Source organism: Egretta garzetta, unplaced genomic scaffold (assembly GCF_000687185.1).
Source record: "Egretta garzetta isolate BGI_Z169 unplaced genomic scaffold, ASM68718v1 scaffold79, whole genome shotgun sequence".
Lineage (NCBI taxonomy): Eukaryota > Metazoa > Chordata > Aves > Pelecaniformes > Ardeidae > Egretta > Egretta garzetta.
Genome location: NW_009260791.1, coordinates 7,256,294 through 7,280,304, shown reverse-complemented (window position 1 = coordinate 7,280,304; position 24,011 = coordinate 7,256,294). Strand labels below are relative to the sequence as shown.

Genomic DNA, 24,011 nt, shown 5'->3' with positions numbered 1-24,011 from the left:
ACTATTTCAAGAATTTCTCAACTGACCAAGTTTGCTATTGGCTCAGTGTGACTCAGTTTCTCACAAAACTCTTGAAGTGCTGACAAAGTCTCTGTGAAAAGATCTCAATATTTAAGAGTGTAATAAAAAGATTATTTAAAAACACCAATGCTCCTTCCATTTTACTCAGACTTGCCAGTTATTATGCCAGGATCTGCTAATATCCTGTTGTGGCTTGTCAAGAAAGAGAAAACTGTTGCAGTTTTTGCTTTTTCTACAGCCTAATGGTTTTCCTGTTTTGGTAGATGACCTGCATAGTAATATATTATACAGTTGAAATGTGTTGAAAATAGAAAAGCTACAGAATCCCCTAAGAATGTAGGCTTTTGGGGTGTATGGGGGTGTGTGTGTTTCCTGTTATCAGTTCCAGACCAGAAATCACGGGTCTGTGGTCAGGGCTGCCACAAGTGTTTTTCTTTTCAAGATTGTCATACAGTAAGGCTGTCTTTACCTTAACCAGAGTCAGTCCTTCATTGTCCGTGGGTGTCATGGTTTAACCTGGCTGGCAACTAAGCACCACGCAGCTGCTTGCTCACTCCCCCCCCTCCCTCTGTGGGGTGGGGGAAAGAATCGGAGAAAAGGAAAAAAAAAAAGCCATGGGTTGAGATAGAGACAGTTTAATAAGAGAGAAGAATAACAATATAGTAATAATAATAATGGTAAGAGAATATACAGAATATATATAAAACAAGTGATGCACAATGCAATTGCTCACCACCCGCTGACTGGTGCCCAGCCCGTCCCAAGCCGCGATCACTCCCCCCGAGCCGCGATCACACAGCCCGAGCTGTGATCACTCTGCCCGCAACAGACTGACCGACTAACCCCCGCGAGCATGACGTTATATGGTATGGAATAGCTCTTTGGACAGTTTGGGTTAGCTGTCCTAGCTGTGCTGTACTCCCAGCTTGTTCTGCACCTGGCCGAGCATGAGAAGCTCAAAAAAGTCCTTGAGTAGTCTGAGCACTACTTGGCAACAACTGAAAACATCAGTGTGCTATCAACGTTCTTCTGGTACTAAATCCAAAACACAGCACTATGCTGGCTACTATGAAGAAAATTAACTCTATCCCAGCCGAAACCAGGACAGTGGGCATTTTATATTACCTGTGTGTAAGGTGGAGACTTAGTCCAGCTACCTCTGCTAGGCAGAGTGAGTCAGGCTTTGGCAGGGATATTAGCTCAAGCGTGACACCATGTGAGTACAGTTACTGTATTTCCAGGGTCACATCCAGTCCAACAGCAGCACAGACACTTTATTGCAGAGGAAAGCCTGTGAGCAAAGCCAGGTCTCTGCAGACCCAGCTCAGTTGTTCCGAGAAGAATACGGAAATATGAACGCTTGCAATCTGATGTGTTTCTTTTCCTTCTTCCCCATCCATGCTTCAGGCTTCCACGATCCAGGGATCCTATGCCATTTCTTGTGAATCTTATTATCTGAGGAAGGTGAAAGATTTGACTTTGTGTAAATTTAGGATTGAGTTTGAGGTGAGGCTAAATTGATGATGACTATTTTTGCAGGAAATAAAAATATTTGCAAGTGGATAAAATACACAAATATGCATTTGAAGCTTGAAGTCACTTAGGTTCATTAATTTCCATGCAGACACGTTCAGCTATTGAATTTCAAAGGCTTAGTTTACAAGCCCAGGCATGGCAGCAGCCTTTCTTTTTCTCCTTGTGCCTGCACAGTGTTAAGAGTTACACTCACCACTGAAAACTACAGTCTAGACAGAGATAATTTATAACTTATTGCTGTATAGCTAGTAAATAAGATGGCATATAAAGAAACGTAAGGCTGTCAATAGATAAAGCTGTTCTTTCTCTGTCAGCATAAGAAACAAGTTATTTCAACCCAAACCACAGGTCATGCTCTCTTGCTTTCTTAAAGATGTAAATGACGCCAACTATGAAGTGCTTTATAAATCAAGGATCTTATTCCAGTTAGCAACATGTAATAAATATATTTGACTATATATACATATGTGTATATATAAATGAATAAATATTTAAATAAGCACTGCCCATTTCCTGCTTCTTTCAAGGCACTTCAGTCCTACTGTGTAGTGCGCAAGTACTTTCTTAAGCAGCATCGACATCTTAGATGCCATTAAGCCTGTCAGTGATTTACACTGGAAATTTCTCTTGTGAAGCTAAAACCAGCACTGTTAGGAGAATTATCCTGCTAGAGCACAAGCTGACTTTTCAGAATTGTCACAATGGAATATGCTATGTGTGAATATGCTGTTGGAATATGCTCTGCAATCTCATAAGATGTTTCTAAATTATAATTACAGTCTATTTAAGTAGTTCTATAATAGTATGTCTAATTTTAAAATTAAATATTTAGTTCTAAATACAGTATTAAAATCTTATAAGCAGCCGGGACAAGCATCTGTTATTAATGACACTGAATTTTAGATTCCCTAGAGCCAATTCAACTGGAAACAAGTGCTTCATTGTGTCTATTGGATATAGCAATTTTTACTAGATTATATTAGAAGTATTTGTGACTAAAGTACTACAGATATGGTATAAAAGCTGAATTTTGATAATTTTCGATTTGTACAGTATCATGTTTACATCTAAATTAAAAAATCAAGGATATTATGGATATGGTTTTTTTCCTGAGAAGGAGATACCTTACACGAACCTTTAAAGATACATCTGTATTAACCAAGAGCCACTGTGGGATGACAGTGAGATTTGGAAGTAGTCAGATAGTACAAACTACTAGATAATATATGTTAATATTTTTTATGAAAAGTCTCATGTAAGCATTTTGTTAAAGTAGTTTGGATGGTTCAGTTAGCTTTGGATGTCAAACCAGTCTCATAATTCCAGGTTTCCAATTTAGTCTCCATGATATTCCTTCTCAAAAAAAGCCTGCAAACCCTCTACTGTATTATTCCTTCCGTGGATGTAAATTTGGCTTTTTGTTTAGTTCTGTCTTTGTTACATTTGAGGCCAAAACCCACAGGAACGTTCTCTGTGACCTACACTGTCCCTGTCACAAACTAATTAGGAATGATTTCTAACATACTGTCAAATTAAAAATCATAATAATCAAGGAATTCCAAGTGTACTTTCAGAAGTGAAATTAGAATAAAATCTTTTACATTTCAGCTGTCTAAGAGTCAATCTTCTAACTTTACAGATTTTTACTAAAATGTTCTCTCTTATTTCTTCATTCACTTAAGATTTTAAGTTTGTAAAATAGTAATTTAAGCTTTCTACTGATATTTCAAATTGTTCTTCCTAGGTATAACAAACTTAGGTGTGGTTTTTTTATTTGTTTGGGTTTTCTTAACTAGCATTGATATATATTCTAACCCTGACTCTTACAAGAGAGAGAGTGATATCCAGTGTGGAACAGGCCTCCTGGTACACTGGGTAGGTGGTAGATGTTTCAGACTACTGGAAGTGCCTCCACATGCTTGGAGTGCTTTGTAATTGTTACTAACTTATTGGAAGATCTACAAGAGCATGACTTGAACGCTTCTCATTCTGGAGAGAGGGTAGGAAGGTCATGAACAGCGAGCAGAATGCAAGATAGACAATAAGGCTTCTTTCCCATATTTCTGAACCAAGCAAAATAGTCTCAGTTATCCCTGTAAGGGTTCATGGATTAAATACTATCTTTCCTTGAACAATGTAAAGGGGAACAACAGTGCTAATAAAGCAGCCTGCTAATAAAGAACAAGATGGTTTGTGTTCTTTTTGCTGTCCTCAAGAATGACTGATGGAAACTAACTTCAAAAACATGTCACAGAAGCTCTTGGAGGCTTAGCTGCACTGATATAAATCAGCCACTTACCTTGAAAACTTCCTAGCATGCTATCAATTTTCATTATAGAAAACTTGGCACAGATGGTAGTTCTTCACTTCTGACCTGTTCCAGAAAAGAAAGGAGAGCACAGGGGCCATATTGAGTGTTTGACATGAGAGCAGAGAATCTCACCATCCTTCTTCAGATTCTGTTATAGCCACTAAGCTTTTAGTCAGAGTGAAGGAGGTTAGCATTCTTTGGCTTGAGCAAGTCAAAACATTTTGAATAAAATTTTTCTCTTGTGTTCTGCGTGTCTATACAGAAGGACTGAATTTTTCTCGAGTGTGAACTTTGCAGTTCCTTTTATTTATTTATTTTGATATCTTACATTTCAGTGGTTTGTTGATGCCTAAAAGACTTTGTGATATTTATGTGGAGTTACACTTTGCTTGTTATTTGAAACTTCATTGTTTCAAGAATGAGACTTCTTTCTCCCCAAGAAATTTTTCTTTCCTCTAAATTCTTCTCTTTAAGAGCAACTGATCTCCACCAAAGACCCTAATTAAGTCTATTGAGCTTAATAAGAACAAAAGTCTTTCTGACGAAGTCTATAAACTGTGAAAAATCTTTTAAGAGAAATGTACCTACTTTCTTGTATTAACAATAAAGAGATTTGCTCATCAGAAAACAGAGCTCAGACAATGAAGTTCCTAGAGCCCTGCAGAAGGCTTAAAGAATTCTCAAAATCTTTTTGTCCCATGTCAAGACTAATTCCAAATCTTCTTCAAACTAAAAATGAGGAGAGAACAAGAGTGGGACATATTCAAAGCTGAGCTGTCAGAGTAACAGGTAGACTGCATAAAGCTTTGAAAACTCACTGTTTTCAAAAGGATAACCATTTTGCTGGAAAATTACTGAACTATTAGTGCATTAGCATTGATTGAATTCTGATAGTTATTTTTTATTGTAGATCAAATGATGAAAGTCCTTATCAAATAATAGGAATGGTCTTCTTTCTGCATCTTCATGTAGCTGACACTATTGTTTATCACATTTAATTTTTGTATGTCTTGCATGAAATAATTGTAAGGGTTTCTTCATAGCCAGTTAACTACTCTCTACACTGAGGTCAAAAACAGTCCAGTCCTGACCAGGCTACCAAGAACTGGTTGTTTTAGCTACAGCAGAGTGTATACATTCACCATGAGTAAAATGCCCTTCCATTTGCATCCTCAATTTTCATTTGCATGTGGTAATTTGAACTTAGTAAGAAATGCCTTTAACTTCCATTTAGCATATATGGCTTGCAGAATGCAAGAAAGTGCTGAGTAAAGACAGTAAAAAAAAAAAAAATAACAGCAGCAAAGGTAGTTATCTAGAGGGTTGCAAAATATATCCTACATACTTCCACTATTGCAGAAGTGTAGAGTTGTGTGAAGAGAGCTATAAGGTATTTGCAGGATGTTTTAATAAGTCTTCACTCTTCCATTTCAGTAGATATGAATATATAATACATGATTGAGTATGCTTAGTATAAAGGCACTTCTTTGTGATCTTAAATGATCAGTGCAAGATAAATATATATATATATTATCATTGTCCAATGAACAGGCATTAAAAAATGCTTATGGTTTTTCAAAACTTGCCTCCACTACATGTTGCTTGACTAGTTTTTCATACAGGTTTGGGGCTTTGGTATTTTTCCTTTGTTGTCAGAAGTAGCTAGAATCAAATCCTGCTACTGTATTGCACAGTTCAGTGCCATCTATCTTTCTGCATGAAAAACTCCTCTAGAGTACCTGTGCAACACTGTCTTCCAGGGTGCAGTACAAACCCAGATTTCAGTAACCACAAATATGACTTTATCTATCAAATTTTTAAATTTTTTACACACTGTTTTTTAAAATTTAGAAATTCAGGCCTTTATGCAAATCAATACGCTTTAACATGCTTGAAGTAAGATAAATGAAAAGTGTGGTTACTCATCAAAGAAATGTGGTACTTTAATGTGTAACTTTAACGGGCAAAGTCTCTGAACGTTGTGGGCTTGGCTGATTATGGGGTGCACAAGAATATATTTCTTATTCTGAAGATTTTGAAGGGGTTTCGGGTCAGAACTTTAGGCACATTACTGAGTGGAACCAGTGCAAGTTCAGGAATATGAAAGCCTCATTGAGCTGCAAATGTCACATCACTTCCCACAGCAAATTAGTTGCCATATTCAGTCCATATATGTGGTTTCTTACACAAATGAAATTAATGCATCAATTTTACTGATGTCAGGAATATCCTAGAAATGGCTAGCCCAGATTTTTTTACATTATGCTCTTTCAGTACATTTCTGAGGTGCCTTGTTTTACTGCCATAACTTTTGCAGTTCTTCAGTTCAATCCCATCCCAGGCCTTATGGCAGAGTGGTTTTGTGTATCAGCTGTCTGAAAATTCCTGGGTTGACTAAATATTCCTTGCATTTAGGAATCTGGCCTGTGGTGAATGCTGTGACCAAAAAGTCTTTTTACATGAGAGTACTGATTAAACTTAACAGGGGAAATAAATGTTTGAAAGCAGTCTGTCTTCTCTGCAGCCATTCTCTCCTGCAGAAAAGGTACAGGCTGGCCTGGGTTTGTAAGGCACTGCAGCTGGTCCTGGAAGTGAGCTGGAATAGCTTCCAGCAGCAACTGCCCTGCTTCTGGACAAAAGGATCCTTTTGCTTCTTCCCGGTATGTTTGATCCTTTGGCCCCAGCAATGACCCATATGGCAAAACAAATGCAAGTTGCTGGAATCCTGAGACAGGAGCTTCACAATTAACATTTCAGCCCTTGTTACTTAACAGCCTGAAGTGCTTAGCAAGTGATATCATATCTTACTCCCGTTGTCCTTTCTTCTTACTAAGTTTCCTTGCAGACTGATAGTAAACCAGTACGCTTGTACAAGAAACATCCTAATAAAACACATCCCATAAGCTGCTAATAAATTCTTACAGAGCAGCTCTATGTCTGAGGCAATCCCAGACAAACCATTACTATTTTAGCAACTCTGTCAAAGAACTGGTGATTTGATATCTATTCCACATTATTTTGAAGTACAGGGATGTAAGAAAGTAACTGTCTGAATCCTGAGATAACAGAATACAGTAGGAACATGACTACTTAGAGTTCACCAAACTGGATATTTATTTTCAAAAGTTTTTTGAGCAATGTTTGCACAATAGAAAGTGGAGCATCTTTTCTTGCAAGTGTGTCGCAGTGACTGGTCTCCTGTAACACCTGAACATTTCCATTGAAGAAATGTTTGAAAACAGTGCTCTTTTAAAGAAAAAAAAATCAAAAAAAGCAAAATATTTGTCTACAGGGAAAATGTCTGTCAAATTAACAGCTTTCCCATATTCCACCAAGTTTCTGAGAATTTTAGCAAAAGGTGAAAATGAAGATGGAATTTTTCAATGATGAAAATGTTGCTCGCTTGTAATAAGAGAGTAAATTAAAACAAAAGCAAAGCTGGGAAAGATAATAATGTACAGAAAAGGATGGTGCACCAGAAAAAGTTACTAGCAGTAGTATGTTTATTATCATGAGGGAAGAGCAGAGAAGCTTACTTTGAGGACGAACGTGGTTCCGAGCTGCAGAAGGCAGGGTCAGTGATCTTAGAGCCTTCCTGGCAGCTGTCTTCCTGCTGCACTTTGCATTCTTCACCTGGTAAAATGTATTCCTTTCCCCCAGCCACTGAATGCCACAGCGATACCAGCTACGGTACTTTAGCATGTTGACTCACTTTCTTGAGAAATTTGTGACTCACAGTGAGTCTAGAGCTTTCCATGGCAGTTGATTTTAGTCAAACTCTGGATTTTTCATGTATGGTTATTTTCTTTGACTTAATCGTTTACTTGCAAATGGATACACCCCCTGTAGGCTAAGAAATTCGACAGTTAGTGCTACAGGATAGCCCTTGAGATGATGACAAAATCTTTACCTTAACACCACTATGAAACTGCATAAAAATAAAAATGCCTAGTGGACATTCGAAATCAACGATTACAAAAAGTAGTTTTGGAAATGGTGTGGAAAAAAATGTGAGTAGTGTTTGCTCTTAAGTGTTCACCAACAATCCAAAATAGAAGAGAACAATTTTATCCTGATTATTACACTGTTTGGAGGTACACGCAGGTAGAGATGACTTTGAGAAGTCAGTGTGCATTTTAAAGGAAAAATACCTTTCTGAAAGCTGCAAATCTTTATTTGTTTAGCAATAAAAAACCCCTCTCTTCTGTGCTCTTCATGTATAAGCATAAAAGGGTGTTGCAGAGCGTGAGTTCAATTTATAATTTTCAATTACATTTTAAAAAATGAATCTGAAAATTCTTTGGCAGATATTCTAATTTTTTTCTCAAGAATTTGTACATTCTGACTGGAATATTTGTCTTATGAGGAATTACAATGCACTTAAAAGGAAAGACCAAATAGACAGACATTTTCTTAAATCATAGATTTTGTTTTGTGTCTAAAGTAGTTATAAGACTCAATGGCAATCTGTTTTTCCTACTGAGGTTTTACTGCGAGATCAAAGAACAGGAACCTGCAGTATAGCTTCTCTGTCACTGATATTAACTTTAAAGCGATGTATTGCAACCTTTCATCTTTCTGTAGTTTCATGTACATCTTAACAGAATTTCTTGAAGAGCAGAGAAAAAATATTTTTTTAAAGCCAACATCAAAGCTTAGTTTTCATTGACTCTTGAGGGTTTGTTTATGCACTTTTTCTTTGTCTATTGCAGTGTTTGGAGTTCAGGTTATTTTAGTTGACGTGGAGGGCTATGGGCAGGCTGATGGATCCAGCAGCTGCGAATTACAGGATCAGCTGTCTAAGAAGACTGAGTGAAGCGGGCAGTTGGCAGCCAAATGGATACAACCCCTATAGCCTAAGAAATTCCACAGTTAGTGCTACAGGATAGCCCATGAGAGGATGATAAAATCTTTACCTTAACACCACTATGAAATTGTGTAAAAATGAAACCAACGACTACAAAAAGTTGATTTGGATATGCTGCTTTCTAAAAATCAGGCTATAATAGCTTCTGATATGAAACTGTATAGTGATAAAATGGGGAAGGATTTCCATGCCTATATTTGTAGGCTGTATATTATTGCATTGACCTGGAACTATGCAGATTTAGAAATAGATGCCAATACATAAATGCTATTTTCTTATCACTTAAAAGTACATGGTTTATTTTATCTACCTGCCATTTCTGCTAAGAGTAACTGGCCTCATGACAGCATTTAGGTACTCTCTTGTCATACTGCTGTTCTCTGTTTATAAATACAAAGTGTAAAAATGGCACATGACAAAGTTCTTCTGGTTTTGCCCTATCTAATGCTAGATCACCTACCAGGAGTTAGGAAGAATGAGGACAATGAGGTCATGTTGTACCAGGTCTTGATATTGAGCCTCAGTAAAATTGGGAACTTACGTAACATGACATTTTTGTGCTGCATTTGAACTGCATTAATTATTACAGAAAATTATTAAATTCACAGCTGTGCTAGACATAATAATTTAATTTTGCTGAATTCTATGTAAATCTAGATATCAGGTACAGTAGTAAGAAAATGTACTCAGTAATGCCAATGGGATTTGACATTATATTATTTCCTCTCAATATGCTTTTTTGTGCCAGGCAAGTGTAAAGAAAAGATGCAAGTAAATCAGCTGCTTTTCTGCTGAGGACTAATCAACATTTACTTTACATTTCTTCATAATTTTGTTCTCTTGCTAAAGGGCTGGCATTAGCCTTTACACAGCTATTCTTTTGTCCTTTGCGCAGCCTTCCACTTCCCATCATCATATGACAGTTAAAAAACAAGGAAAGGGGATATCAGTAAGGGGCTAATTTCTTTTTTCCAAACTTTATGTAAGATGGAGTTCCCCCAAACACAGGTCTAACCCATTTTATCATTTAGGAACCTGGCCTGTGGTGAAAAGAAATCCAGTTCTTTTGACAATGGCTACAGACTCAGCTGAAATGGAAGTCACCCACCAAAACAATGTTATGTGATGCAGGAATGTCAATTTATGGCTGTTAAGATTTTTTTCATTAAATACGCAATAGACTGATACATGACCGTGTGCCATGCGTGCAGAGTCTGACGCATCGGGGACCATTGATCAACTACTGGCTATCATGCAAGCAGTTAGTGCACATTGAGTAAGACTGTTGCATTGACCCTACTGCTCTTCATGCCCAGGGTGAATCCAGCCTACTCTTGTCTGTCTTCAGACTTAGGGTGCACGTGCAGGTGGGCTGCACAGCATATATGTAATCTTGAACTGGACATACAGAACTTGTGCATGCACTGTAGACATTTGTCCAGGACTTCTGGACGTTGAATAGCTGGAACTATTAATGGGGGAGTTAAATCACTTTAAATCTATGCCTGGCACTGTTGCAAATTAAATCAGACTTCCTGAATGGTTCAACCAGATTTTCGTCTAAGAGGAAGAGAAGGGAAAAAAACCCCAACATCCCCAAAGGTCACATCATGCGAACATACTTATCAGCAAAGGAAAAAATCCTTTCTATTTTCCCATGAAAATATAGACCAGACTGCAGTGAATGCTATACTTATTCCACGCCAGAAGGGAGAGGGAGCTGATGATAAAGTTGGAAAATGGAGCTCAGTGTTTATGTATTATGAAAAGGTATGTAGGGATTTGATTTCCTTCCTGGCTCATTCAGCCACTCAGAAAATAGCTTCCTGTCTTTTGGCCACCCACTCTCTAAAACTTAAATACTTTAAGAGCTTGCACTTTGTTCGTCTCTGACTGGGATGGTAGTCTTATATGTTAAGATCAGGGTATGTGACCTTTATTTGCATACAGGCAAGGTCAGCCTCAGGTTCCCTCAGTGTTACTGAAATTGTCATGAGTGTTAATTATCTTGTTAGTACGTAAAGCATTTGGCTGCTGCTATGCTTGCAGTAGTCTGTAAATTCTTCAGGCTTTGCTTTTTGAGGAAAATGAGCAAATTCTAGCAAGCCAAGTAAAAATTAACAGTGTATGTCCTTGAATATGTGCTTCTTTCAAACCTCTGGTGGTGCTGGGATTTGCATTTCTGTAAAGGATTTTCTCTGGTGGTGGGGAAAGTTTGTCTACTTTGGAAATATGAGATGCTTTGGTAGCTAGCCTAAGAGTAGCTCAAGAGAAAACCTGTCTGTTAATTTTTACATGGCTTGTTATGAGTCTGAAGTGTGGGTCTGAACTCTTGATTTAGAGTATTATCTAGATCCATTAGCCAATATTTTCAGTACATTATCTAACAACTGTCAGGGGACACTTGCTTGCTCTTTGTTAATACTTTCTTCTTATAGCTTCCTGTTTTCAACCTCTCTGAGAATTCTTATGGTAGTTGAATTCAACATGTAAACTGTGTGTGAAACTGGAAAATACTGAAAACTTGTTTTGTGGGTTGGCAAAAACTTAAGCTCATAACATGAGTAATCTAAAGTATTTTTCTATAGATTGAGTCTAATTTGCAAAGTTACAGTTACCAAGCAACAACCTATTTTTTAATGTCTGAAATTGAAACTCAACTGCTTTATGGCCAAGAGGAAAAAGACATGAACAAGACTGGAGAAGTGAATGCAAATTCAGTCAAACTAATTCCCTAAAAATATTCTTTAAAACATGTGAAACAACATAGAAGTACTGCTGTGCTTTTCAGTCAAGTTTCAGTTGTAGTTGGATAAATGGATAATAATAACCTTTTCCAGAGCTTGGGAAAGATTTTGCTGAGAGTTTTAGCTTTGCTGTGTGTATGTTGAATTAGATTATAGCACACTAATCTTGTAACTAGAGCGTCCATTTGCTCACCTGGAAGTGTGTGGATATTTGAAGCCCTGAGCACTTGCAGCCCTACATGTTGCCAGGCGAGGCTGGGTGTTTTGTACTTGCAAATATAGATGCTGGTTGTCACACCAAGGGGACTAGATAGGGGGGAAGGATAGACGGGAAGAGATAATGCCTCTCTCTCAAGGCAGCCCCAAAGCTCTGCTCATTGAAACTGCGATGTTTTGTGCTCATCTCTGCCATTTCTGAGAGCAATTCTTGCAGGGAACTTAACTGTCAATGCTTTGTTAAAATGAGTAACTGCTGATAGTATTCAGCCATAATAGTATCTCAAGGGCTAATATTGTACTATCTGCTGGACTAAAATTATTTAATATTATCTAGGGATTTGATTTTGGTTTAATTTGTTACATACATACAATTACACATTCAATAATTTGGCTTTACTTTCAGACTGAAGATGTCAAATCTGAACCGATAAAAATTACTGTACTGTATTATTTATTTAGAAAGTATCAGCTTTACTGATTTTCTTGTTATTCTACTGCTGTACAAAACCACAAGAGTATCATCAGAGACGTAAGGTTTAATTGTAATTGTCTGATAGAATTGTGTCGATAGCAAATTTGAAATTAATCAAAATTACATTGTTATTCTCATTTTTATTGATGTAATGCATGTACTACCCTTTACCTAAAAAGGACGTATCTGAAGGTTTGAATTAAAATAAGCTTTTTATGTTTTTTTAAAAGAAATAAGTCTTGGATTTAAAATATGCTATTAAGTCACCTTTAAATATATGCCACAGATGTAGGAAAAAACCTTTTAGGAGCCAGTGCTAATTTTTTTTCAGTATTTTTATCACATTTCCTTACTTGTTAATAACACTCTTTTTACACATAGTTTTCTGACAGAATTGCTATAAAGCAGTGTTGTTCGCTCAGTAGTATATGCCTAAATATTCTTTCGTCTTATGACTTATCCTTTCACAAAGAAAATTAAGACTAGGTTGTAAAGATTTTACACTGTAGGCAGCGCAGTCTGGAAATCTGAAACATTATTAGTTAAATTTGGAGGATACCATCCCATCAAAAACTTAGTTTTATAACCTGGTAACTTATATTTTCTTTTCTGCTTTCTCAACACAACTGTTCACAGCTTCTCTGCCTTCCCTCTTTCTCCTCCACCCATCATCTTCTGTTCAATTTTGAGTCCAGAACAAGACTATGCACAAGTTAGCACCCTCTCATCACAGCAGGCAGCAACAGATCTCAGAAATAGCTTATCCACATTGAGTATATCCCAGACTTTTGCCATACTTGGCTATATAAACTAGATTAAAAGGTAAATTCTGTCCAAAATAATTTTGTTGGTAATGGCACAGATCAAATTCTTTGCACTTTAATTGGGGGGGGCGGGCGGGCGGGCAGGCAGAGCGGGAGACTGCTTGTGGCAATCTTATCACTTTGATTCCTATTGCTGTCTTCTAGGATGTCACTTTACAGTGTTAGTTTTCTGCTTCTGATTCATGTGATCTTGTTGTGCCATCCCCCTTTATTGTATGCTGTCTCTGCACTTACTGAGCAGTCCTGCCAAACAGGACAGCTGCTGGTTCAGTTGCTGTAGCATTGCCATAAATAAAAAAAAAAAAAAAAAAAAAAAGAACCCTGTATTTATTAATTACGTTACCTTTCCTCTCTGAAATAATATATTCTGCATTTAATAAAAAGTACATGAAAAATAGAGCTGATCCATGAAAAGACCATGCCTATAGCTAAATATCTATTTTTCCATTACAGGATATTTGTGAAGATATATCTGATCATGTTGAACAAATTCATGCTCTACTAGAGACTGAGTTTTCCCTGAAGCTTCTGTCTTACTCTGTCAATGTGATAGTCGATATCCATACAGTACAACTACTCTGGCACCAGCTACGTGTTTCTGTTCTGGTTCTGAGAGAGCGTATCCTCCAGGGACTACAAGACGCCAATGGAAACTACACCAGGCAGACTGATATTCTGCAAGCATTTTCTGAAGAGACTAAGGAGGTATAGTAACTAAATTGAATTTTGAGAATTTCATCTGTATTTGAAGCGGCTCATCCCTGTTGCACATTTAAAATTGCTAGGATGACAATTTTAAAGATGGCTTGTCTTCTAGATATTTTGCTAATTTTGTGTTTTAAATTTCTTTAGCTGGTGTCTGTTGAACCAAATTAAAGCAAATTAAGATCAACTTTCAAAAGTGCCGTGCTAGTGGTTAGCAACATTTTCTCCTGATTCAAATATTTTTCATGAAGGATTGGAAACACTTACAGAGGTGCATCTGGTCCAAAGTCCTTGGTCACTCATGAATTTAAGGTTCATATCCAGTTCAAAACTCAATTTTTATGTGCAATGAATTCTTTAATGAAACGCTTAGACATTTCCCTTCTTGCATACAAAGACCTGAAGCTTACTGAACATTTTCCAAAACTTTCCAGACTAGGTCAGTATTGCTTTAAAGTGGAGTGCATGCACTTTAATTTGTTTGAGTGGCAATTCTGCAATGTGCCTCTAAACAGTCACACATTTCGTCTGGGAAACAATTTATTCTAATAGGGTGTCAAATTCACACACATGTAATGCTTTGTAAATCTGGATTCATTTGACTAAAATGCCTTTTCCTTTGAATTCATTGTTACTAAATTAGCTTAGAAGGACGCTACTGGCCCAATTTTTAAAACTGAAAGAAAATGCAAATTTTTAATAGCTAGGGTCATTAATAGTTAGTGGAAAATCCCTTAGTGTGTAGAGGATTCTTAATTTTCTGAAAGTCATAAGATTAGGATAAAATGCTTTTGTTAGGATCAGTTACATTTACAGAAAGAGATCTCTAGGTCAATGAAGTGAGATTTTTTTACCTGGGTGTTACAGAGCAATTCAGACCCCTAAACAAGTCCTGAATTTCAGATCACTCAAGTTTAAAGAGAATGTGCATATTTCTCTGCTCCCTGTTGGATTTTATATTTGTCTTTGGCACAACAGAGTGGGTGGTCCTGAAATCAATACTCAGATATGCCCAGGCCCACCTTCCACACCCCCTCTTCCTGCTGTACACACACCTGGTGCTTCAGATTCAGTTTCTGCTTTGCTGCCGCTGGTAAACCTTCTCTGGCAAGTCTGAAGGAAATCCACACTTCTGAATATCCAGAGTGGTGAATTAGGGTGAAGTCATTATTTTACGACATGAGCATAGTGATTTCAAGACATAAGGAAGGGGCAGATTCAGATACTAAGAAACAGGAAATGTCCCATCTGGATCTGATTACAACTGCTATAAAAAACATCCCTCCAATACAGGGGAGGACTGCCTGGGGAAGGATAGATTATTTTTCAGTGGGGAAAAAACATGTTGCCAGGCAGGCTTACATGGTAATAAAAAAGACAAAATCTCCTGACACGAATCTTTTTTTTCCACCCCTACTAAAACGTAAATAATAGTTGATAAAATTAATGGCTAGCAATAGCAGGGATACAATATTAAGTTTCTCCTCTGTTGCTTGAATAGGTTCCCAGAAATTGCTCTGCAGTTTTTAACTGTCATGTATTTATTCAAGCTTTTCTTCGTGTATAAATGTAGTGGCTTAATGTGACAAAAATAAATAAATAAATAAAATTTAATGTAGAGACAAGTGTATCTACCCTTATCTACCTTTTTTTTGGTGTTTCTCCTATATCCTTTCCCAGACAGGACTACATTGTGAGACTAGTAAGCGCCTCATGATACAAGTATTATTAGGGATTCTCATGCATATGTGAATGGTCAGACTGTTTGAGCAAGCCTAGAAACCTTTGCCCATGCAGATAACCCTTTCCTTGGAGAATCATTCTCTCAATTTTCAGTACTCCTCAGGGAATATGAACTGGGAATGACAGCTTATTTTTTTCTCCCAAGATTGAGATGTCATCTGGTTTGAAATGAATAGAAGGAAACTTTCACACACAACAAAGACTTCTATTTCAGAATTCACTGTTGTAGGACACTTAGAAGTGGAAAGAAGTTGAAAAAAAAAAAAAAAAGTGAAAACTAGGCAAAGATAGGAGGAATTACAGCCTCCAGGTGAGGAAGTCCCTGTGCTTCTTATTGGTAGAAGCTGGGAGTGCAGGTAGAAAGAAATGTTGTGTGTGGAAGGGCCACGTATGTACGTCTTACAGCTCAGCTAGGAGAAAATGTTTAGAACTGATGCAGAGACAGGCTACTGGGCTAGACGGACATTTGATCTGAACGAGTACAGCAAATGTTATGCTCTTCTGTAGTCCATGAACCTATCATTTCACAAAATGTTTGGCTCGCTCCTTAAGTCAGCTGTCTTCTGCGTAATGGTGAAGTGCGGCTTTGGCTGCCAATGTTAAGTGAGGAGCTCCATGGAAGAAGTGACTTGCCAAGGCTTCTTTCGTGTTCAGTGAGACAGTCTCATCTCGTTAATATTCACTACTCTCTCAGTTCATAGACTGTACAGTCAATCACAGCACAGCAGTCCCGCCTGGGCTATATTTACACTGTAGCTGTAACACACATAAATGCGTGCAAGCTAGCCTCAACATAATGAACAGGGATAACACTGGTAGAGTAGCTACCAAAACATGAAAATGTACAGTACAGGCTGTACTGGCTTGGTTAGGAATGCAGCTCATTAACTGGACAGTCAGTAACTGTGCTTTTGGCTATCTCAGTAGTGCCATACTGAATAAGGTGCCAGCAGCAAAGGGCACAGCAAGTTTCATGGCTTTGGAGGAAATAGAGGAACCAGTGAGGCAAGCTGCCTGCCACGATGGAGGTGCCAAATTAAGAAAATACTTTCATCTTTCTGAAGTTTTTTATTAAAAAGATTTTGAAGGACCATTTCTCCTTCAGAAATTACCCCGAGATAGACAAGAAGGAAAGAAAAATGAGTTCTGTGCAGCCTGAGTGACTTCTGTCCAGCTGAACATAACTGTATTTCACAATTGATAAAGCCAGGAAATATTGAAAGGATCAGCATAAGGCTATGTTAAATACAGTGAATCCTGACGTTCTTAAACAGTTGGTAAAGCCACAAAGGAAATATCTTACAAATTAAATTAGCTCACCTGAAAGAGTAAAAAAAAAAAGGCAGAATTTTACTGGTTTAAATACAAATACAGCCTACAGAGCTAAGCATTACTATGTGAAAAGGGACAAATTTTTTGAACTAAGGCATTCCTATTAGTAGCCATGCAAATAACTGAATGTGATATTTTTCTGAAATAAAAACAATAATAAAAACATGGTAATATACTGGCATTAAATAATGCTCCTCTGAAGCACACTTTTAAGAGGCTGCTTGGAAAATGACCAAGGAAGATGGTTTAAAGCATGTGATTGTAAATTTTATTAATGTTGATAAACACATTTTTAAGGGACAAAGGAATGGAGCTCATTACTCAGGAGAAATGAAGGCCCTTAGGGCCTTGGAAAGGGTTTTGATTTATATATGGTTTCACAGTTTCTAATATTTTCCTGAGATTAGAGGGAAAATGCAGCTGTAATACTGATCATTGTTTAGTCATTATTTTCCTTAAAAAATGTGGGTCCAAAATATAAATTTGACAGATTTATAGAAACTTCCCCTTTTAATTCTGGACTATTGACAATGTACAATTTGTGGCATAGGTTCTAGATCTGGATAGAAAGTGATAAATAAAAGATATTTTCAGTGTCCAAGATTATGGTTGATAAATAACTTCTTAATCAATCTTTTCTATAAATAATATTTTTAGCTGGAGGATTTTTTATATTTTTACTTGGAGTAATGCAAGTGGGGTGGAAAGAGTACAGGGCTTAAATATTATATGTTTATAGAGGATGGCAAACAATAGCTGCCTTTGTTGAGACTGTTCTTGTTCAGACCAAAATCCAAGTGGTTTATTGTGAGATGAAGAGATTGTGGGGTTATTGCACCTTCTTCAGGCATGATCCCTAAGGTCCTTAAACTATGGGTTTAGGCAGTGTAGTGAGAGAAACTGCTCCAGAGAATAATTCAGACAGGAATCTATTGTGGATACTCAAGAGTTTGCTTTAAAAAACTCTGTTATGAAAACCTAACCTGGGTAGTAGGACCAGAATACTGATTTAGGCATCTAGAGTTAGAATCCTAAAACATGAGTTTCTGCAGTTTATGATGTTTTTAAAATAGTTTTTGTAAGTATGTGGGATAATGTTGGCGCTTTTTATTTTTTAATGCTGCTTTCCAGTTTCTTTTGTCTAATTGACATGCTCTGCCAATTTCTGTTGTTCTAGATAGTTTCATGGAGTTACTTAAGGTTGTAAGCCAGTGTAAATAAGAACAGAAATTGTTTCAGAATTATTTGATCCCATGTTCAGGTTTCAAATTATGTGCTCGGATCTGGAAATATTTGAGGCTTGCCTAGGTGTTAGGACATTAAATCATCTACTAAAAATATGCTTATAAATTGTTGACTAGACATAGTTTTGCTGTGGTTGTTATATATGAGGCTGCTTTTGGATCTTAATGTAGTCAGATTTTTTTAGTGTTCTTCAAATAAGTCACCAAAATATTTATAACATTACTTTGACTACAATCTTAAAATCTCATTTGTCACCTGAGATGGTCTCACCTGGCTGTGTCTGTGTTTCTGAGGTTGAAGGATTTCCATTGAGAAGATCACAGAATGGCAGGGGTTGGAAGGGACCTCAGGAGATCATCTAGTCCAGCCCTCCTGCTAAAGCAGGTTCACCAGGTCCAGATCCTGATAAGGGGACATGGCAGGCCAGAGGTTTAGGATTCCCAGTTATAGTTTCTTTTCCTTGAGCCGTTCTCTATTTGTGCTCCAAATATCCAGCAGATAAATCATCAGTTGATAATGCTACGAAAAACTGAAATGTAGTTAGCAACCTCTGTCTCATAAATACAGGAGGAAATGTCTTTCATTGCTAGATGATGCTTGGAAAAAACATTTTGGCAATCAACTGAAAGATCGTAGAGCAGCATGGGTTTCTGAGAGCACAAGATTAACAAGGTGGCTGTTATACTCAGCAGTCCCCAAGATCTCCTCCCTCCTGTTTGAGGTAGTTAACACAGGAAATACTATGACTCTGTTGTATGGAATTTCTGAGTCCCCCCTACAGGATAAGTAGAACTGAAAGCATAATTTAAGAAGGAGAATACCACTACAAAAGTGAGTTGTTATTATTTACTGAAAAAATAGGCAGGTCAGTGAGGAATGCTTTTCTGGATATTAGGCAGTGAAATAGAAGCTGATAGTTCATTTGTGTGTGCTGTTATATAAAAAATAATCTTCTAAAAAAGTACCATTTCTTTGTTTCAGGACCGTCTTGACTCTTTAACTGAAGTTGATGATTCTGGACAGTTAACCATCAAATGTTCTCAAAATTACCTGTCACTGGATTGTGGTATTACTGCATTTGAACTATCTGACTACAGTCCTAGCGAGGATTTGCTTGGTGCTCTGGATGATATGACCTCCAGCCAAGGGAAAGCAAAATCATTTGAATCCTGGAACTACAGTGAGATGGATAAGGACTTTCCAGGACTTATCAGAAGCGTGGGTTTACTTGCAGTAGCAACTGATTCCATTGCTTCCCAGTGTAATGAAGCATTAAATGAGAAAGAAACCCATGTACCTCTTTCAGCAGAAGATGGAGAAGAAAGCAAAGACAGGAAAGCAACACATGAGCTCTCACCAGTATCTCCTGCGAACTCCTCTCTTTCTAAAGGACCTTGCTCTGAAGATAGTGTTTTACCTACTGACAGCAAACCAGTTTCCACATCAAAGAAACCAGAATGCAATCCTTCACAGCACACCAGTGAAAAGATCAAACACTCCCACTGTGAAAACTCAACTCCTAAGAGGTCCATAAGAGACTGCTTTAACTATAATGAAGACTCACCTACGCAGCCTACATTGCCAAAAAGAGGTCTGTTTCTGAAAGATGATGTGTTTAAAGATTATATGGAAGCCAATGATTTAAAAAGGCAAATCTCTCAGATAGTTAAAAATGAAATGAGTAGAAGTACACCCTCATTGTTAGATCCACCAGACAGATCCAAGCTTTGCCTAGCTTTACAGTCACCCTACACTAACAGTCCGTCTGCAGTTAGTCAGTCATATGATTGCTTAAATACAATAGGTGATAGAAATCTTGAGTACACAATAAATAATCACTTTAAGGACAGTCCCATAAGTCTAGGGAGGTCTACTTTCTATACCTGTAAAGAAAAATCAAAGCACAAGAAGTCTCATGATGGTCCAGAGAAAGTGAAAGCTGGCAGAACACCTGGAGGTATGTGTAAAATGGCTCCATCAATACAAGTCAAAAAAAGAGGACATTCTTCTCTACAAAATGGAATTACTTCTCATAGCTCTCAGTCTCTGGAGGAGACAGAAACAGATTCTTCTGCATCATCAGATTCTTGTAACCAGAGAGAGCCAAATCGGCAATCACAAGGTAAAACTGAGCCTTTTTCTTCACCAACACGTAGCCAAAAGAGTGCTTCCTCAGCTTGTTCTGAGCTTACCAACTCATCACCTCTTCCACTGAGAAGAAAGAATAATAAAAGCTTCTCCTCAACACCAAGCTATACACAAAAACCCAATAAAGACGGTGAGGTCTGGTATGGATCTGATGAATATTTAGCACTTCCTTCACATCTCAAACAGACCGAAGTATTAGCTTTAAAACTAGAAAATTTGACAAAGTTGCTGCCCCAAAAGCCCAGAAGAGAAACCATTCAAAACATTGATGACTGGGAACTGTCAGAAATGAACTCAGATTCAGAAATGTATCCAACGTACCAGCCAAAAAAGCACAAAAAAATGGGTAGAATTTCACCAAGCTCTTCAAGTGATATAGTATCCTCCTTAGGTGACAGTATTGAATCTGGGCCTCTCAGTGATATTCTCTCTGATGAAGATCTTTGTATGCCTGTATCTTGCATTAAAAAATACATTGAAGAAAAGTCAGAAAGGACTGCTGGCACTCAGCCCACTGAGAATGAGATTTCTGCCTCAAATAAATCAACCTTAATTCATCAACTGATGCAAGATATACAACATCAAGAGAATTATGAAACCATATGGGAAAAAATTGAGGTAAGGCAATCCTGTGTTCTTGATAAGCCTATTTATGGAGACAGAGCTGTGGACAGCGATGGACTTGCTTTCTTGTTTTCTTTTAATGATGAAAATAATCTCATCTAGTGACTGCTAGAAGTAGAGAATAGCAGTGATCATTGTAATTCTGATAGACTACAGTTAAGTTTAACTAACTATACAGAATTTGCCCACATTATTTTACTTACATCAATGCCTTTATACTTGGCAAAACATTATTTTATCAATAGAGTTTCTCTTTGCCAAAATCAGGTTCATGATAAGTTATTTTTTGGATGAAGTGAAAGGTAAACACTGGAAAATCAGGCATCTTTGTGGTATTTGAATTAAGTTATATTTAATATCATCTACCTATTTTCTTTATAAAACTGAACTGCTTTAGTCCAAGAATAGAGGAATAATTCTCTTGATTCCTGTCATATCATGTATAATAAGCACATTTCTTTTTAATCAGTTCTCTTCCCTTGCAGTGATTATTTCCTCTCTGGTATTGGTGGAAATAAGCATAACATCTTTTTTTTTTCTTTTTTTTTTCTTCCTTTTTTCTTTTTTTCCTTTTTTTTTTTTTTACTTAAATAATCCTTCCTAAATAATGGCAATTTAATAGTGCAATATGCTAGAGCGAAAACAGCAATATACTATCCCATTAAACTTCAGATGAGATAGGATTTCATTCTTGGCTTCTGGCGTCACTTCTTCAGAAGTAACTCTTCTTTAGAAAGTGAAAATGTTTGCAGTAGTTAACACTATGAGAGACATTTCTAGGAAAAAAGATGAACTTTGGAAAGGGAGGTGAATTTGAATGAATAATCAAATAAGGACCTAGCCATCTCAATAATATAATTATTAGCTTACATTCATAGTAACTTTTTGTTTCAATTTTCTGACGGGTTTGTCTTCCTGGCCATTGTAGAGAACTCTCCTATTTCATGTCCATCCTCAATACAGTTTAGTAAAATGGCTGTCAGAAAAGAAAGCTTCATCTATACTAGATTTCAAAATCCTTTAAAATTCATGAAATAACATATTAAAGCATGATCTTGACATCTAAATGCTAAAGCTGGTATCTGCATTATATTCTGTGTTATCAAGCTCCGTAAGAGCTAAGAAAAAAAGGACTTCGTTTTATAATTTCAGTAAACAAATCTTACAACATGCGATTTCTATAACTTCTGAAGACACTAGAAGTATTAAGACTAGTAGAAAAGTAGTTGAGCTAGAGATGTTTGAGTATAAAGTCAGGGAAGAAAACACAGAAAGAGAAATTTCTTCTTAAACAAAGGAGGGAGCAGCAGCTGTCAGCCTTGAAGCAGTCAGCTTTGAAGGGCAGTGCTTAATGATTCAAGTTGTTCCCTCCATCCTGATGGCTGGGGTTCATCTTCCTGACTCTTGGTGAAAGAGCTGTCTTCATAAGTGCAAGCTGTTTCTGTGCATAAGTTTGTGTAGTGCTGAAAATTAGTCCAGATGAAGCTCACAGATACAGAGCCCTTCATTCTGTGCAAGCAACAAATCCCATGAAAGCTGCTTGTGAATACATAAGATGCTGTCTTTCAAATGATGCAAGAGCCTGTTTAAGGAATGGAACTGTTGAGTGCCTAGGGACCAGCTCCCTCCATTAGATGCTGACTAGCATCCTTTTGGCAAGGAGCAGGTGGCAGAGAAGCTGTTTGCATCACCCTCTCAAATCATCACTTTTTTTTCTTTCTCAAACTTTTTGAAAAGGTAATTCTCTTTTCTGGGATCATCTGTCTTTGGGTGATTCCCTACAGCTGCAGTTCAGTCCTTCCAGGATGGAGGAAGAAGAACCGGCTGTAACAACTGGCTGCAGCTGTAGACACCCGCTTCCTCTCCATACCCATTCTCACCTCCTCCAGGGAGCGGATTGAGCTCCTGACAGCAATTTAAGGTAGTTAGCTGTTCTCTGGCCAGAGTAAACCCTTCTAGCTAGTGATTACAGCTGCTGCTCTTGTCCTTGAGGAACTTTGCTACTACTGACGCTGCTTTTTCTACAATTTCTCAGTATTCCTGCTTGTGATGAATGCTTGGGAAATGTTGGTCATGGAGTTTGAAAATAATCTTATGAAGTATGTTGAGGGAAGGGGCTTAGGGTAGAAGGGCTTTAAACAGAAAGACGACCAGATGCAAAGAACAATGCTAGGAAGAGACGTATCTCTGTCACCCATGCCCTTAAAAGCAGCATGGAAGGAAGGTTCATATTTATTTCATGCAGAAAGATGTATGCTAGCTACACTAAATGGCTTGAAAATGTACTTCTTGAACGGTGAATAAAAATAATCAAGAGAAAAATTTTGAAATATTTTGCAAAGCAATTATACTATTATAATATTTTAAAGAAATATAAGGTTTTCCCAAGCTGCTTATTTACCTGAGTTTTTCCATTGTTGCTAGTAATTGTATCTTCTGCATGTAAGACTAGTAAAGAACAGATTTTTCAGTACAAGAGCTCTTACCAAGGAAAATGCTGTCTCAGTAATACTATGGTGCCTTGCTGAGGTACTTTTATTTGACATAAGTAATAGAAAAATAGAAAATTCTGCCCTTTTGTGATGTTATGAAGTATGGTAAACAAAATCTTACTAAAAATACCATACCTGTGTCACAAGTGAGTCTTTTGTTAGATATCCTGTTTCATAATTCCCTAAGGCAGAGTATCAGAAGTGTGCCATTGCTTTAATTATCGTCATTTGGCATTTACATTTATTCTGTTATTTAATAAGAAGTCTCCGATTCAGAAAGGAGTTTCTTAATTGCATAAATACATGTCTTAGCAATAATTCAATACTACTTTTGCTAACAGTAGCTTTGTGCTAAAGAAGTCAGATCTGAAATGACAACTTAATTAAGGGCAGAAGAAGCATGCCCATGCCCATTAGTAATCCAGTTACACAGCTGCAAATGTCTAACCTAATATATTGTATTTATTGAGATTCTAAAACAAAACTAAAATAACGCAACCTTTCATTTTGGGATAACAACGGCTTAGAAATGACTGGCAGCCTGAAGACCATTGAAAGTCACGTTTTAGTGAGGCAATAGGGCAAACAAGGACATTTCAGTATTTTACTATGATGGGTATAATTTTGAATTAGTATATATCTGGTAATATCTTGATAGTAAGCAATTTGTTGAACATATGCTAAAGCATTTATTGGAAGCTTTATTCATTTCTCAGTTATATGGA

General features: G+C 37.2%; 1 protein-coding gene across 1 annotated transcript in view; it reads left to right on the top strand.

Moving 5' to 3' along the window:
• AKAP6 (A-kinase anchoring protein 6) overlaps window positions 1-24,011 on the top strand; it is a 227,249-nt gene that overhangs the window by 26,168 nt on the left and 177,070 nt on the right. The window contains exons 2-3 of the mRNA XM_035902044.1: window positions 13,451-13,702; window positions 19,004-20,788. Of these exons, the coding sequence (XP_035757937.1) occupies window positions 13,451-13,702; window positions 19,004-20,788 (2,037 nt within the window). The remainder of the gene's footprint in view (window positions 1-13,450; window positions 13,703-19,003; window positions 20,789-24,011) is intronic.